The following is a 17,520-nucleotide window of genomic DNA, read 5'->3' on the forward strand; positions in this document are numbered from 1 at the left end:
CTTTCGTGCATTATTTCTGGCAAACAGGCACCTGAGTAGAATCACTAATGTTCTATAGGCTAGCTGGTTAGCTGCCTCAAATGAAAGAGTCCAAAGTCCTTGTTACTATTCAAACCCACAGTGGTGAGAGGGCAAGTGGTCTGAAGTCTAGGACCTTAACCACTCGGCCACAAACGTCCCTTTGTATAAAGTTTCAAGTGAATACCTACAGAAGTCTTGAAATTTTAATGTTGCATGCAAAACGTAAACCAAGAATTTTCAAAATGGCATGAAGTGAGTAACCACAACAGTTCATTTAAACTCAATGTGAGCTAATAAACCCATTGTGAGCTAAATAACACCAGTGAGCTAAAATAACAGGAAAAAAACCTTTTAAAATGATTTTATTATTCAATGAAGAAATCAAAGAAATATAACCCATTTGTTTGTATATGAAGGTGAAATTATACAGAGTCAAATAAACAGATGTACAAAACATAAATATCACTGGTTATAAATATGTAACTTTCTAATATAAACTTGCATTAGCACTTTAATAACACAATGTCATGACAACAAAAACGCCATTCTATTATTTTTCACTATAACAAATATATACAAATAAACTCTATAATAAATGACAATTATAGATACTGATCAATTTACAATTAAGGAATAATTATTCAAGTTTGAAAATCTATGTTTTTTCCTTAAAGTTTAATTCCTTACAACATGGATATGAATGTACATTGTTGTAAAATAATTCACTGATTGAGTTCAAATATGCAGGAATATAATCACGAAGGTCGATAAAACTCGCAATATTATACTAATACATGTATCTATTTTCCATTCTAATATGCAAATTAAAAGAATTTATATAAATATGTAAAACTATATTGACTGTGGAAGTAATTTTCCCAACGTTATTTGGTTTATTGTCTTCATATGATGTTTAGGCATTTCTTTTTTATGCAAGGCATATCATGTAATAATGCACTTGATTGCTCTATCTTAAATAGTGGTATACTGTGAAGCATCGCTGCGTGTTAGAATAATAAATATACATGTGCATACACAGGTGTCCAAAACAGGTGTATTTCTGTTTATATAAGCAGGGTATATTACTCCTAAAAATTTCTTCCACAAGCAAATTATATTTCATATTTCATAGTATAAGCTAATTATCATATCATTTATATATAAAACAAACCATCTACGAGTTATATCAGACATGGATTATATATGTTACCCTTGTTTTTATAAAGTTTAATAGGATTTTATACAGTACTAATAAATGTGCATGGTACATTTATATATGGCATATCGATATTGTATACTTCCCTACAGAAAACTTCCAACCTCAACCCCACAACATTTTCATTTATGCTTAAATTTTCTTATTTGACAAAAAAAGAGATTATAAATATACATGTTCAACAAAATAAATTGTTCTTCAGGCAATAAAGCTGAGCATTTTATATAGTTACTATAGTAAGAAAGTATATAAGTAAATCCTGATCCTGAGCCATTGAGCATCTTCATTTATTTTGGTGGTATGAATACAAAAAAAAACTAGACTCTAATAAGGCTAAATATCATAATTGTAAAGATAAAAAATATTATTTTTTCTGTACTGAGCACATATAACTGTATAGTGAGAAAGTCTACATCAAGATTTCATCATGTGTTGAACACAAAGATTAAGATAATGGTAATGATAATCACAGATAGTATAACACACATTATGGCTGTATTCTTCACTGTTGTTTAGCTTGTGTCAGCATTTCTCGTGAAATAATCAGGCGCTGAATTTGTGCCGTACCCTCGTAAATCTGTAGTATGAAACATTAAATGAATTAGATTTTCTAATTTTTTGAAAACAATTATTAACAGGCATCAAAACTTATTTTCAGGGTCCAATGTGCAAGCAACATTTTTCTACTCGTCTTGCATCAGGTTCTTATAAATTCTACTCATTACGAGCCAACAGTCCTGAGGAATTTTTAATCTTTGAGATTTTTTTGTAAACATGAATATTCTTCAAACATTGAGTATTAATTCATATGAAATATATATTGTAAGTCATACGGCAACTCTTAGTGGTGACAGACAACTCAACAACTTTTTTCATGTATCTTAGTAAGTTCATATAGGTATTTGTAAATGATTCACAATAAATTCACATTACAGTTACTGTTCTTTATACAGTCAACAGCACAAACGCAAAACTGAACCTTTAATCTTCTATGGTAAAAACATGATATTCAGGTGAAATAATTATTTCCTTTGATCATAGCTGACAAAGTAAATCCACAAGTTTTTTTTATGGATACAAAATATGGTAAAATAGTCACAATGGAAATACTTTGTTCATTATTTTTTCAATAAGAAAATTAAAAAAAAAATACCTGATAAATTTTGGCATCTCTCATCAGTTTCTCAACTGGATAGTCTGTGTTGAAACCATTTCCTCCAAATATCTACACATAAAAACAAACAATAAATACTTAACTGATGAAATATGACAAATACAAATACAGTCAGTTTCTAGATGTAAAATTATTCTAGTTTGATGTGTAGCCCTAAAATATACAGTGTCTCTCCTAACATAACATCAAATCAAGATATATAACAAAATAATTTGTCAAGTTAGTGCAGTAATGCATTAAGTCCTTCTAAATTTAATAGGAGTTAACCAGTTATTGCACTAAGGTGACTAAATGTGTCTTTAGCATGCCGCCAACATTCTGCTGCTTTGTCAGTCTATAGACAGACAGTGTAACAGCAGAAAACCGTGACAGAATGAACAACTGTAACTAAGCTGTATCCCCCATCACCCCCATATAGACACACCTAGGTGGTGACATAAAATTAACATTTTTTTATAACTTACTTACTCGGAAACAATACAATCTAAATATCAAGTAAAAGTAAGCAAAATATCATTTGAGCCCCATCACGACAAAAACCAACATTTGTGCAGTCTGATCAGGATCCAGGCTTGTCGCAAACCAATTATGTTGGTTTTGTCATGACGCGGCTCATTTACTTATCTGAATTTACAAGACTCCTCCCCATGATATATTTATTTCCCAAATAATGGACATTTCCAGCATTTCCAGCTTTATGGAAATTCAATACCTAGCTATCCAATTTCTACACTAAGATAATAATACAGTCACCGGTTGACATGGGTTACTCACAACAAAAATAATACAAATTGGCAAAGGTTCTACATATTATAGGAGTTAACCAGTTATTGCACTAAGGTGACAATATGATTATTGCTTGTGTTAAATAAGATTTACCTGGACTGCGTCAGTGGCTGTTTTGTTGGCAACATCTCCAGCTAGGCATTTAGCAATAGAGGCGTAATATGTGTTTCTACGACCCTGATCAATCTCCCATGCTGCTCTCTGCATGGCCAGACGGGCTGACTCTATACCTATTGCCATATCAGCCAAGATAAATGATACTGCTTGATGCTGAAATAAAGAAAAGTACAAATAACAAAACTCCAGTAGACTAGTGCGTTAAGTCAAGGATAACCACACAAGTTATCAAGTAAAGTAAGTTTCTGCCTCAGATATCAGTTATCAGTGCTTTCTATGAATATTAAAGTAGCAAGTTAAAACAGTAAAGCTAGTTTATTAGTAATTCAACTATCATCTGAAAGACAAAATGATATTTTAACATAAATTATAAGGTGACATACCTCACAGATAAATTTTCCAAATGTTTTCCTCTCCATGGAGTATTTCATGGCCTCCTCCATTGCTCTCTGGGCAAGTCCTACAGCACCTGCTGCCACCTGTAACATGTTAGTGATTATGTTTGTTTAATTGGTCTTTATGTTGACGTATCACAATATTCTTTTTGGTTTGTTTTTGTTCAGATCGGGTTTTACGTCACACTGACACATCATAGGTCATATGGTGACATTCCAGCTTTACTGGTGGAGGAAGACCTCAGGTGCCCTTTCCTGCATTATTTCAGGTACAAACGGGCATTCAAGTAGAACCACTGACATTCCGTAAGCTAGCTGGATAGCTTCCTCACATGAAATAATCTAAAGTCCCTGTCAGGATTTGAACCTACAGCGGTGAGAGGCAAGTGGTTTGAAGACAATAACCTTAACCACTCGGCCATGAACTCAATATCTCAAGCTGATTCACCTAACTGGCTTAACTGGATAACTGACCAGTAATTTTCAATTTCTCTACAAGTGACCAACTACTTATCCCAAATAATTTCTGAATCAGTGGTAGGAGACAAATGACCAAACAGAATCAATGTTCGAGATTAAATGTCCCTGAGATATTCTACCACACCCAAGGAGCCACTCCTGGATTACAAATGTCATATTATGTCCCAGATAATTGAGATGGTTGCATATTTAAGCATCTTAATAAAATCCAAGTGATTAAATCATTACATTCTTCTTTCTTTCTTTGATGTGGTTTTAAGTCACATGAAAACTGACATGGTCTTATGGCACCTTTCCAGGTTAACTGGTTAAACCTCAGAAACCCTTCTCTCAATATTTTCAGGCACTTGAGTTAAACCTCCAACATTGCTTAACTTCCTCACATGAAAGAGTCTAAAGTCGCTCAAGGGGTTCCAACTTCAGTGGAGTGGGACAAGTAGTATGAAGTCAATGTCTTTAACTACTCAGCTGTAAATTTGTAACAAGAGGGCCATGATGGCCCTGAAGTCGCTCACCTGTACATAGGCCCCCGGAACAAGGCAAGTTTAAAGCCCGGGGCTTTTATTTGAACAAACTTTGTAGACAACCATTAGAAGATGTTTCATGCTAAACATCTGAGGTCTAGCTTGTTGGGATTTTTAAAAGAAGATTTTTTTAAGTTTTTTCTTTACACATATAGTTAGAAACAATGACACACCTGGGGCAGGGCCAGTTTTGACCCCAGGGCTTTTATTTGAACAATCTTTGTAGACACTTACTAGAAAATGTTTCATGCTTAATATCCAAACTCTAGCTATTCGGGTTTTTTAAAAGAAGATTTTTAAGTTTTTGCTATACTTGTATAAGGAAAATCAATGTCCCCCGGGGCGGGCCAATTTTGACTCCAGGGCTTCTATTTGAACAAACTTTGAAGACACTCACTAGAAGATGCTTCATGCTTAATAGAAGATTTTTCAATTTTTGCTATAGTTTTACACATATAGGGAAAATGAATGACCTCCGGGGCAGGGCCAATTTTGACCCCAGGGCTTTTATTTGAACAAACTTGGTAGACATCCATTAGAAGATGTTTCATGCTAAATATCTTAGCTCTAGGTCTTTGGGTTCTTTAAAAGAAGATTTTTTATGTTTTAACTATATGTATATAGGGAAAATCAATGACCCCCTTGGGTGGGGCCAATTTTGACCCCAGGGCTTTTATTTGAACAAACTTGGTAGACACCAATTAGAAGATGTTTCATGCTAAATATCTTAGCTCTAGGTCTTTGGGTTCTTTAAAAGAAGATTTTTTAAGTTTTTACTATATGCATATAGGGAAAATCAATGACCCCCTGGGGCGGGGCCAATTTTGACCCTAGGGCTTTTATTTGAACAAACTTGGTAGACATCCATTAGAAGATGTTTCATGCTAAATATCTTAGCTCTAGCTCTTTTGGTTCTTTAAAAGAAGATTTTTTAAGTTTTTACTATATGCATATAGGGAAAATCAATGACCCCCCTGGGGCGGGGCCAATTTTGACCCCAGGGCTTTTATTTGAACAAACTTGGTAGACACCAATTAGAAGATGTTTCATGCTAAATATCTTAGCTCTAGCTCTTTGGGTTCTTTAAAAGAAGATTTTTTAAGTTTTTACTATATGCATATAGGGAAAATCAATGACCCCCTGGGGCAGGGCCAATTTTGACCCTAGGGCTTTTATTTGAACAAACTTGGTAGACATCCATTAGAAGATGTTTCATGCTAAATATCTTAGCTCTAGCTCTTTGGGTTCTTTAAAAGAAGATTTTTTAAGTTTTTACTATATGTATATAGGGAAAATCAATGACCCCCTGGGGCGGGGCCAATTTTGACCCCAGGGCTTTTATTTGAACAAACTTGGTAGACATCCATTAGAAGATGTTTCATGCTAAATATCTTAGCTCTAGCTCTTTTGGTTCTTTAAAAGAAGATTTTTTAAGTTTTTACTATATGCATATAGGGAAAATCAATGACCCCCTGGGGCAGGGCCAATTTTGACCCTAGGGCTTTTATTTGAACAAACTTGCTAGACACCCATTAGAAGATGTTTCATGCTAAATATCTAAGCTCTAGCTCTTTGGGTTCTTTAAAAGAAGATTTTTTAAGTTTTTACTATATGCATATAGGGAAAATCAATGACCCCCTGGGGCGGGGCCAATTTTGACCCAAGGGCTTTTATTTGAACAAACTTGGTAGACACTCACCATAAGATGTTTCATGCCAAAAATCTAAGCTCTAGCTCTTTGGGTTTTTTAGAAGAAGATATTTTAAGTTTTTTCTTTTGGTTGCCATGGCAACCAGAGTTCTGCATGGAATTAAATTCTTTGAACAATTTTTAAAGGTGACCACCAAAGGAACATTCCTGTGAAGTTTGGATGAAATTGGCTTAGTGGTTTATGAGGAGATGTCATTTAAAGTAAAAGTTTACGGACGGACGCCGGACGAAAAGCGATCACAAAAGCTCACCCTGTCACTTTGTGACAGGTGAGCTTAAAACTAAACTATAAAGTCAGAAAGAAGAAAACAATAAATGCTAACATACTGGTGGCCTAGTTTTGTCAAAAGCTCCCATGGCTATTTTAAAACCCACTCCTTCTGTGCCTAGAACATTCTGAAAACATAAAAATAGATGACTTATTTATATAATTGAAATATTTTATCATTATTTTGATATATAAGCCAAGAAGTCTACATGTGCTTGTTTGTTTGTTGTCTTTTTTTATCGATTTCATATTTGGTAAAATTTTGGCAGTCTGTCCACTTAATTAAGTGGCTTCTCTAGATAAGCAACACAATGACCAATAATAATCAACAAGATGTATTAAGAAACAGTTATGTTTTACATTTCACCAACACAGTAAGGTCATGTTATGACTACATCAATAACTGCTGGGGGAAGACCACAGATGTCAAAGTGTACATTCTTTCAATCACAAGCTGGTACTCAGAGTAGAAACACTGTCCTTTCATATTAAAAACTAGTTGGGATACCTTCCTCATATAAAACAATTCATGGTCCATGACATAATGAGAGGCAAGTGGTCAGAAGTCAGCAGTCTTAAATGTATCACTTAATTACCAGATGCTACATAAATACATGTAGATGTTTGAATATTTGGACCTACCTCAGCTGGGACTACAACATCTTCAAATGTAATTCCTCTGGTGTCAGATGCTCTTTGTCCCATGTTCATTTCCTAAAATGATATACAAATTTGTTAATATTATTTTACACAAAACAAAATCAAGTACTGTAGAATATGAATTCTTGGTTTAAATATATTTATTTAAGCTTGATTGCAAAAACAAGTTCTTGCAACTTATATCAATCACTTTTGGATACATTTCCAGGAAGTAACATAAGAAGAAACATGGCTGTGAACCTGATTAGGGCTTGAACCCATGATGCGTGGGTTGACAGGTAGACATCTTAACCATTAGGCCACCGTTCCCCTAGTGAATTGTGAATTCTATGTTCATTCATTTGTTACCAATCTTACTGAATGTAAGAAGAAAATACATGTATAACATACACTGAATTACACTGCTGGTAATGTCAATTCTCCTGATTGTGAACAGCTGTAATATAATCCCTCAATCCAACACAGCCCAATGGTCCATACACTCTTTTCATATCTTTATCTGATCTTTAACTGCTGTGTGTGACCTTGTCATTGACCAATTGGAGCTGAATGTTAAATATGACATCCCGCCGCACATTAGCAAGCATATGTGCCAATGTATAATTAATCCCTCATAGCAAGTAGAAGTTTTGTTCTAGACAGCTTTTCAAGACCTTTAAGTATGACCTTGACCTTTGCCTTAAATCTCATGATTGTGAACAAGACTTAAAACCCAACATGCATGCAGAAGATATGGTTCTGTCAAAACTGGACACTGCACACACCGCCCTCACCCCCAAACTCTTTATCACCCCTCTGCCTAATATATCTATGCATTCAATGTTCCTAAAGGTTACCTTTGAAAAATTTTTCTTCAAAACTAAGTTTGTTATGAGCTGTAATCTGAAGGAAAGTGGTTCATACAATACAGAAGAATTTTGTACAACAGACTAGGCAGTTTTCAATTTCAAAATTGTATAAAAAAACAAATATTTTATATCATTAACAATATTAATAATGAAAGAAATGAAGGATTAAGTCATGGAATATGAATAACACATCAACTACCTTTCTGCCTCTAGTTATGCCTGGTGAATTAGCATCCACAATAAATCCTGAAATGTTAACAAAGAAATATATTAAGCATTATTTTGAAATACTTAAAATACTTTTGATAGGCAATGACACCAGATAAGACCTACTTGAGTATTAGTTTCATTAATCTGTAACTGACTGAAAAAAGTAAGTCTGGTTTATACAGGAATTTTCTAGGTTCATGACAGGAAAGATTTCAGTCTGAATGTATGTGAGAGTTGTGACATATGGTTGGTGAACCTACAATTGTAATAGTGAAAACATAATTATGAATAATTCATACCTGTAAAAGCTTTGCCGGAAGGTGTTTTCACATCAGGATCTGACCTGGCAAGCACAAAATACCAGTCAGCAACTCCCCCATTTGTGATCCACATTTTGGAACCATTTAGAACCCATTCATTTCCTTTCTTTTCTGCTCTAGTCTTTAACCCTGATACATCTGATCCTGCTCCAGGTTCTGTCACACAATATGCCTAGAAATATATGAAATTTTTGTCATAGAATTCCTGCATTATATGTAGTGCAAATACACCTACAATTTCTGTTATATTTACAAAAAAAAACAAACCCAAAACAAACCCCAAAAAATGCCTTAACATTTTTTATGCGTTTAACCCGTGCTCCCTTATGACATTGCTTCCAGTAATTTTATTATGTTTTGCACTGATAAAGGCATATAGCCGAAACGTATGCAATAAATAATTACTGAATGTTCGTGTTTGTGTGGTTTGTCTGTTTATTTTATATTTACAGAAAGAAATTTTTTTTGGGCTACAGCAGATGCTAACATATGTACAAATTATAAATGTCTTGCCCCTTTTTGTTATAAATCATATCAAACATTTTTATACTTTCAATATCAGTCATAGAATTATTCAATTTTTTGACTATACAATCAAATTATAAATATGAAATATCAAACGTAGAGCTGGTGCTATTTCTTGTTTCACTTCAAATATTATGCTGACACCTGGGTAGAATGACCAGCCTTCCACAAACTAGCTGAATAGTTAGTCACAAGACTTCTCGATTAACAGAATTTAGCCCCACAGGATTTGAACCCATGTAACTATGAGTGGCCAGTAAAAATTCAGACACCTTATATACTCAAACAGTAAGGGTATAATTTTATACAGTACAATAGTTAACCAAGGGTTTATGTTCACAGGTAGGTGAAGTGGCCTTTACCTAAAATAATTTGGTTAAAACCTATTCAGACTCGGACGCCCTAAAATCATGTTGTAATAGTGACTTACACACATTAGAGGGGCTTCCATCATTCTTCCGAGATATTTCTTCTTCTGTTCCTCATTACCCGCTATAATCACTGGCATTTGCTGAAATTAATATAAACATTATTTATACATACACTGAACATCTTTTTTTCCAAATATCCTTTTTTTTCTTCTGCTTCTGTTGGTTATTTCTATTGAAGAAATTTGTATAAAGTGTTCCCCTAAATAGTTATCCTAGAGCTAGATATTTCTGTTTGGGACAAAAGTCGGTGTTTGACTATTTTCCTTGCATATTACATAATAATATATTGTAAAAAAAATACAAAAACTAATATTTTCATTAAGTACTTTTTTCTTATAGTAGTGAATGAATTTACAACCTAATTCATAACGGCACAATGGCGTCATCCTAAAAACGCAATTCATCCATGAAATGATCTCATTTAAACCACCTGACTTGTCTTACATGGGGGTGTTAGACAGGTTTTATCAGCACCAGTGTAAACAGTAGATAATCCTGTCTGATATGCAAGACCTATATTTATAAACTCACCCCAAGAGAGTTGGCTTCAATAGCTGTCTGTATCCCTGTACATCCATACGCCAACTCCTCCGTGATTAAACACGAGTCAAATATTCCCATACCCAAACCACCTTAAACAAAAATAAAGTGGCTAAATACTATGCTACAAACGTTACTATATGTTCTATAAAAGAAACCATTTCATTTTTTTTAAGAGACAAAGAAATATATATATTTATGTATATACAGTAAATTAAAACTGTCTCTTTTCAAATTAAAGGCATATTAAGCCTAAAAGTTTGAATACATATTTTTCTTTCGTTGTAAAACATTTTTTTCTTTCTTTGGAAAGGATAAATAAATAATTGTTTATGCCGTACTAATGGATTTAGAACATAATTTTATGAAATACTTATCCCCTTATGAAAATAGTGCTAAATGTGAAGTAAGTTGTTATAAGAGTAGTAAAATGTAAACAAAGTAGTATTTTGACTTTCATACAAAATACTAAATCACTATAAGTGTACTATAATTGCTGACAACACAGAAGAAGCAAGATGGCTGAGCTATGTAGCAAATCTTAATGGGAACTTTAAAACGAGGCACAAAAAATATTACAAAGAATTTAAGGCTTCATGGGCTTTTTAATCAAAACTTACCATAAGCTTGAGGTATATGAGTATTGATCAATCCGATTTCCCATACCTTCTTGATTATATCCCATGGGTACTGAAATATTCAATTAATACTGAAAGTGGCATGTTTGTGAACATTAGAATTATTTCGTATCTTACAGATAATACTCAGTGATATCGTGCAGTAAAGACAAGCACAGTCATAGAAATAATGTTATCTTCATATTAAATTATTATCTATCTTCTTCTTTTCTGTAAAACCCGTTACAGGCACATAGACAGTAGATACAACCAAGAGAACTTACATTAAAATGACAAGTTGAAAAGAAAAGCAGCAAAAACACAGGTCTAAAATAAAAATATACAGGGTCCTAATGAAATTTGTAACAAATGACCTCTATCACACTATATCATATCTATATCACACTAAAAGAGATTGATACCATTAAATTTTGTGGTTCTACAAAACTCTCATCAGCTATAACATTTATTAGACTTGTAGGTATGTATAGGTATGTTTTCATTAACAACTTAATATACATTTCAGTGATTTGTAAGAAAATCTGAAAAAGATATAAACAATGTATCTAAACAAAATTGAAATTTTCACATGTACATTGTAACATACTTTTTATTATCTTTTTTAGGGATTTCGAGACATAGTCATTAGGAAAATAAAGATTGAAACGAAAAAAAAAAAATTTACCCCTTCTATACATTAAGATCCATCGATAAACAACAAATTTATGGACGGAAGGGCAGATGGATGGTACAAAAACTATATGTGTCCCCATTTTTGTTTGGTGGGGGGGGGGGGCATAATAATAAAAATCACCCCTTCTATACATAAAACACCTTCTGTAGGAAGGGGTAATTATTTTTTTCTCGAATTTTTTTTTGTCATTTCAAATTTCAGTTTCCTGTGATATAATCATAGACAATAAAATTTGAATTACCTCCCCTGTTTGGTCATGGTGAGGTGCAGCAGGTACAATTACCTCCCTTGCAAACTTTCTAGCCAACTGTTGATACTCTTTCTGTTCATCAGTAAGCTCTAAAATTAAATAAAACCCTGTTATTTAGGTATGCCAATCTAGATAAATAATAATATGCATGAACCGCTTGTAAAATCATATGATCCAAGTCATAAATTTTGTCATGTAGATAGTGTTCACAATTGTGTATCACTGCTATAAGTATCTCATGAGATCATATTATTGTGATTTCTTGGTTCTATTATAATACAGTATCATAATACTTACATTGAGACAAAAACATGCAATTTGTAATGTTGAAGTTTTTTATGTTAATAACCACTAAAACATAGATTTGTTAAAAATAATTAAGATTATTCTGTTATACCACCTTAGTGTACATTCTGACAGAATGTGTATTTATATTTATTCACCTGGTTTCATATAAATAACAAAGTCAATAATCAATAAGCAACCAAAAAGTAATAGTGTGGTATAGATCTGTAATAGTGTGATATAGATCTGTAATAATGTGATATAGATCTGTAATAATGTGATATAGATCTGTAACAAGAGCCGGTTGAACCGGGTGATGCTCCCCGAATATGTTTTGGACACAGGAAGGTATACCTCTTGTTGTGTCAGAGTTATGTCACAGACAAAGTTCAAAGTGTAAAAACAACCCAAATATTGTGCACGACACATTGTCTAAATATGGTGATCATTTTTGTGAAATAGTTTTAATATCCGATTTCAAATAACAAAGTTATGCGCCTGACATTATTTTGCTGCAAGGTCATGCTGTGACCTTAACCTTCAACGTAGTGACCTAAATGTTACATGCGACACGTCGATTCAATATGGTGATCATCTCTGTGAAATAGTTATTAAATCCGAATTCCAGTAACAAAGTTATGGGCCGGACACGATTTTGCTGCAAGGTCATACCGTGACCTTGACCTTCAAGGTAGCAACCCAAATGTTGCGCGCGACACAATGTCTCATTGTGGTGATCATTTCTGTGAAATAGTTGTAAAATCCGACTTCAAATAATGAAGTTATGTGCCGGACACAATTTTGCTTCAAGGTCATGCTGTGACCTTGACCTTCAAGGTAGCGAGCCAAATGTTGTGCATGACATGTCATCTTAATATGATGATCATTTCTGTGAAATACTTTTTAAATCTAACTTCAAATAGGGAAGTTATGGGCCGGACACGATTTTGCTGCAAGGTCATGCTGTGACCTTGACCTTCAAGGAAGCTACCCACATTTTGCACGCCACACATCGTCTCAATATGGTGATCATTTCTGTGGAATATTTTTTAAATCCGACTTCAAATAACAAAGTTATGGACCGGACACGATTTTGCTGCAAGGTCATGCTGTGACCTTGACCTTCAAGGTAGCGACCCAAATGTTGCGTGTGACATGTCGTCTCAATATGGTGATCATTTCTGTGAAATATTTTTAAAATCCAACTTCAAATAACAAAGTTATAGACCGGACACGATTTTGCTGCAAGGTCATGCTGTGACCTTGACCTTCAAGGTAGCGACCCAAATGTTGCGCGCGACACGTCGTCTCAATATGGTGATCATTTCTGTGAAATATTTTTAAAATCCGACTTCAAATAATGAAGTTATGGACTGGACACAATTTTGCTGCAAGGTCATGCTGTGACCTTGACCTTCAAGGTAGCGACCCAAATGTTGCGCGCGACACGTCCTCTCAATATGGTGATCATTTCTGTGAAATAATTTTAAAATCCGACTTCAAATAACAAAGTTATGGGCCGGACACGAATTTGGGACGTACGTACGGACTGACGGACGGACGGACGGACAACCCGACGACTATATGCTCCCCCGAAATTTTTCGGGGAGCATAATAATGTGATATAGATCTGTAATAGTGTGATATAGATCTGTAATAGTGTAGTATAGATCTGTAATAATGTGATATAGATCTGTAATAGTGTGTTATAGATCTCTAATAGTGTGGTATAGATCTGTAATAGTGTGATATAGATATGTAATAGTGTGATATAGATCTGTAATAATGTAATATAGATCTGTAATAGTGTGATATAGATCTTTAAAAATGTGGTATAGATCTCTAATAGTGTGGTATAGATTTGTAAAGTGAGGTATAGATGTGTAATAGTTTGATATAGATTTCTAATAGTTTTAGTATAGATATCTAATAGTGTGGTGTAGATCTGTAATAGTGTGTTATAGATCTGTAATAGTGTAATATAGATCTGTAAAAGTGTGATGTAGATCTGTAATAGTGTTGTATAGATCTCTAATAATATGGTTTAGATCTGTAATAATGTGTTATAGATCTGTTAAAGTGTGTTATAGATCTGTAATAGTGTGATATAGATCTGTAATAGTGTGGTATAGATCTGTAATAGTGTGGTATAGATCTGTAATAGTGTGGTATAGATCTGTAATAGTGTGTTATAGATCTGTAATAGTGTGTTATAGATCTGTAATAGTGTGATATAGATCTGTAATAATGTGTTATAGATCTGTAATAGTGTGATATAGATCTGTAATAGTGTGATATAGATCTGTAATAGTGTGGTGTAGATCTGTAATAGTGTGGTGTAGATATGTAATAGTGTGGTATAGATCTGTAATAGTGTGGTGTAGATCTGTAATAGTGTGGTATAGATCTGTAATAGTGTGGTATAGATATGTAATAGTGTGGTATAGATCTGTAATAGTGTGTTATAGATCTGTTATAGTGTGGTATAGATCTGTAATAGTGTGGTATAGATCTGTAATAGTGTGGTGTAGATCTGTAATAGTGTGGTGTAGATATGTAATAGTGTGATATAGATCTGTAATAGTGTGGTATAGATCTGTAATAGTGTGGTGTAGATATGTAATAATGTGGTATAGATCTGTAATAGTGTGGTATAGATCTGTAATAGTGTGGTATAGATCTGTAATAATGTAGTATAGATCTGTAATAGTGTGGTATAGATCTGTAATAGTGTGGTATAGATCTCTAATAGTGTGGTATAGATCTGTAATAGTGTGGTATAGATCTGTAATAGTGTGTTATAGATCTCTAATAATGTGGTATAGATCTGTAATAGTGTGTTATAGATCTCTAATAATGTGGTATATATCTGTAATAGTGTGGTATATAATAGAACAGTGATGGAAAGGTAAGTAAGATTCATTCTGTTGAATGTGTTTGATTGTCTGTGTGAAAGATGCTCTGCTTAGAATTTTAAATTTTTCTTGTTAAATAAAGGGATGGTCGACATGTTCAGATGTCCAATATGTACAATCATTAATTTGTTGAATTTTAAGTAAAAAACCAATAGTTAATACAATAAAGGACATATAAATTATTATGAAATTTTTTTCAGGTTTACAGGTGGACAAGACTTATGTTACCCCATCCTCATTATTTCTGGCCTAAGCCAGAGTATAACCACTGACCTTCAATAAGTTAGGTCAGCTGGTTAGCCGCAGCTATATCTAAATATTTCGATTGCAAGACCGACCTATTTTACATACAGTGATACTAATATTACATAGATGTTGATCTTTTTTTTTAGGGCGACCATTGTCTATATAATTAAAAGCCCTGTAGAATTTGTTGGGCTCAAACTTTCTTACCAAAGTTATACCCTCTACTGGTAGCATCACCAGCAGGGGAGGAGGAAGGTGTTGACAAGGCTCGAGCACCAGATCTTGCCAATCTTAAACTCTGTCGTGTCACCTGTAATCATATACAACTTCCAAATTATCAAATCATTTATGTTTGCCACATTTTTAACCTGTTAACCTGTTAACTGAACAGCTGGAGTGGACATTAGTCCAACTAATTGTACTCCGCGACGAGATATTGTGCTATTTTCGTGTCTGGGCAATATCTCGCCTCTAAAGCGGGATTCTGCCCCAGAACGAAAATATCTCAGAATCAAGCTTTGTCACGTCAATATATTTTGACTAGAGTGGACATATAATCAATAAGTCTAAACATATCATTCTTCATGTATGATTGAAATTTCTAACACGACATATTAGACAAGTTACAATGTTTGCTTTTTTACTGTTTTACAAAATAAAAAGAATGACACGCATGAAAGTAAGTAAGAAAATCGTTATTCACTTATTGTACAGTAGCCAGTATCCGATTTCATGCACACTTTTGTTACACAACGCCGGCTATTTTTAGTACAAAGAAATCCTGTTATAAAATTCTGATGTATATAATCTTGAGACATGTAGAAATTAGTAAGCGTTTAATTACTTATCCATTAAAATACAATTTGCTCATAAAAAGGAAAGCTTTTTACCTTGCTTATCATGGACGCCATTTTGAAGGTTAGAATTGATAACGCAATCTCCTACGCAGTGATCTCCCCTTATCAGTACAGAGATCTCTGCCATCACAAACATTGAAATATCCAAATTTGGATATTTATATGTTTTAGCTTTTTAATTTATTTTTTATTATTTTGTGTACTTTTGATAATTTTTTGTTAAAATATAACGGACGTAGGTTCAAAAAGTTAAAAATAAAACAGAAAGAGAAAAATGACGTTAGATTTTCTATGTAACGGTCGATATTTACATTTGAATTTCGACGTTACGTCATGTGACTTTCATCATCATGTGACGTCTGTGAAGGCAGTGATTACAATTCTGCCAAGGGAGGTAATCAGTGTGAGGAGTTTGTTGATAACGATGAGGTCAAAGGATAACGCAATCGGAATATCCTCGGCTATTATTTAGAATAACCGTAGACTGAAGTTGCGATTGAGGGTTAAAGCAGCACGCTACTGGAAGCTTAATTTTCATGAAAATTTTGGAAATGTATTTAAAAGTAAAATGATGTGAGGTGAACAAATAAAATAATTTTCATATTCCAATCAGCACTTAGAATACCAAAAAGTGGACAACATATGCAAAACAACAGCCCTTAAAGTTCTGCGTTAGTAACGCAGTAGCAATATGGTGATAAGATACTGAAAAATCAGTCTTAAACCGCACATAACATGTACAATATAACTTGTATAATGAATGCTTAAACCTTTCTTAAAATTTCAGTACTTTTTTCTCAATATTGATTTCTTGAACTATTTTGGCTCATTTGGAGGCGTGCAGCTTTAAAGGTAACATGACACATCTTGACTTGTAAGCGACATCACAATCATCACCATCATCATAATCATCATCATCATCATCATCATCATCAACAACAACAACAACAACAACAGCAGCAGCAAAATTTTTGTTCATCTGCATCATTTTAATTATAATTAATTTATCATTATCATCATCATAATCGAAGTAGTAGTCGTATTTCTTTTACTTTCTCATTTTCCCCTTCAGTACTGTATTGTTAGTAGATTCTCATCATTTTTTTCTACCACCGCCACCGCCAGCCCACCGTAGTCACCACCAGTGGCTCTACTCTAATATCACCACCACAACCATCATCATCATCATCTTCATCATCATCATCATCTTCATCATCATCATCATCATCATCATCATCATCTTCATCAGCATCATTATCATCATTTTCATTATCATCATCATCATCATCTTTATCATCATCAGCAGCAACAGCAGCAGCAACAACAACAACAACATCAACAACAGTAAAATTACTATTACGTAAGATTTTTAACTTATTTTTCAATTACCATCAATGGTACTACTTCACACAAGCACTATTATCATCATCA

At 33.7% G+C, this 17,520-nt stretch overlaps 1 protein-coding gene and 1 pseudogene across 1 annotated transcript; both read right to left on the minus strand.

Moving 5' to 3' along the window:
• Window positions 1-366: 366 nt before the first annotated feature.
• LOC132757451 (medium-chain specific acyl-CoA dehydrogenase, mitochondrial-like) lies at window positions 367-16,157 on the minus strand. The gene is made up of 14 exons (XM_060748731.1): window positions 16,123-16,157; window positions 15,440-15,542; window positions 11,778-11,875; window positions 10,846-10,915; window positions 10,217-10,317; window positions 9,685-9,765; window positions 8,709-8,901; window positions 8,399-8,445; window positions 7,334-7,405; window positions 6,751-6,819; window positions 3,698-3,793; window positions 3,291-3,467; window positions 2,391-2,462; window positions 367-1,814 (listed from the first exon to the last, which is right to left on the minus strand). Exons 1-14 carry the CDS (start codon window positions 16,141-16,143, stop codon window positions 1,740-1,742), a joined length of 1,275 nt encoding a protein of 424 aa, XP_060604714.1. The 5' UTR covers window positions 16,144-16,157; the 3' UTR covers window positions 367-1,739.
• LOC132757448 (histidine-rich protein PFHRP-II-like) lies at window positions 13,985-14,869 on the minus strand (annotated as a pseudogene).
• Window positions 16,158-17,520: the final 1,363 nt, after the last annotated feature.

Source organism: Ruditapes philippinarum, unplaced genomic scaffold (genome assembly GCF_026571515.1).
Source record: "Ruditapes philippinarum isolate M1 unplaced genomic scaffold, ASM2657151v2 ctg697_1_1_1_1, whole genome shotgun sequence".
Classification (NCBI taxonomy): domain Eukaryota; kingdom Metazoa; phylum Mollusca; class Bivalvia; order Venerida; family Veneridae; genus Ruditapes; species Ruditapes philippinarum.

What these genes read in the sequence shown, in the direction of transcription:
- LOC132757451 (XM_060748731.1), bottom strand. Translation starts at nt 16,143, where the DNA reads ATGGCGTCCATGATAAGCAAG. An exon ending in CAGTAGAGGGTATAACTTTG is followed by an intron (nt 11,876 to 15,439) that starts GTAAGAAAGTTT and finishes ATTTAATTTTAG; the next exon opens with AGCTTACTGATGAACAGAAA. An exon ending in GAGATGCCAAAATTTATCAG is followed by an intron (nt 1,815 to 2,390) that starts GTATTTTTTTTT and finishes TTCATACTACAG; the next exon opens with ATTTACGAGGGTACGGCACA.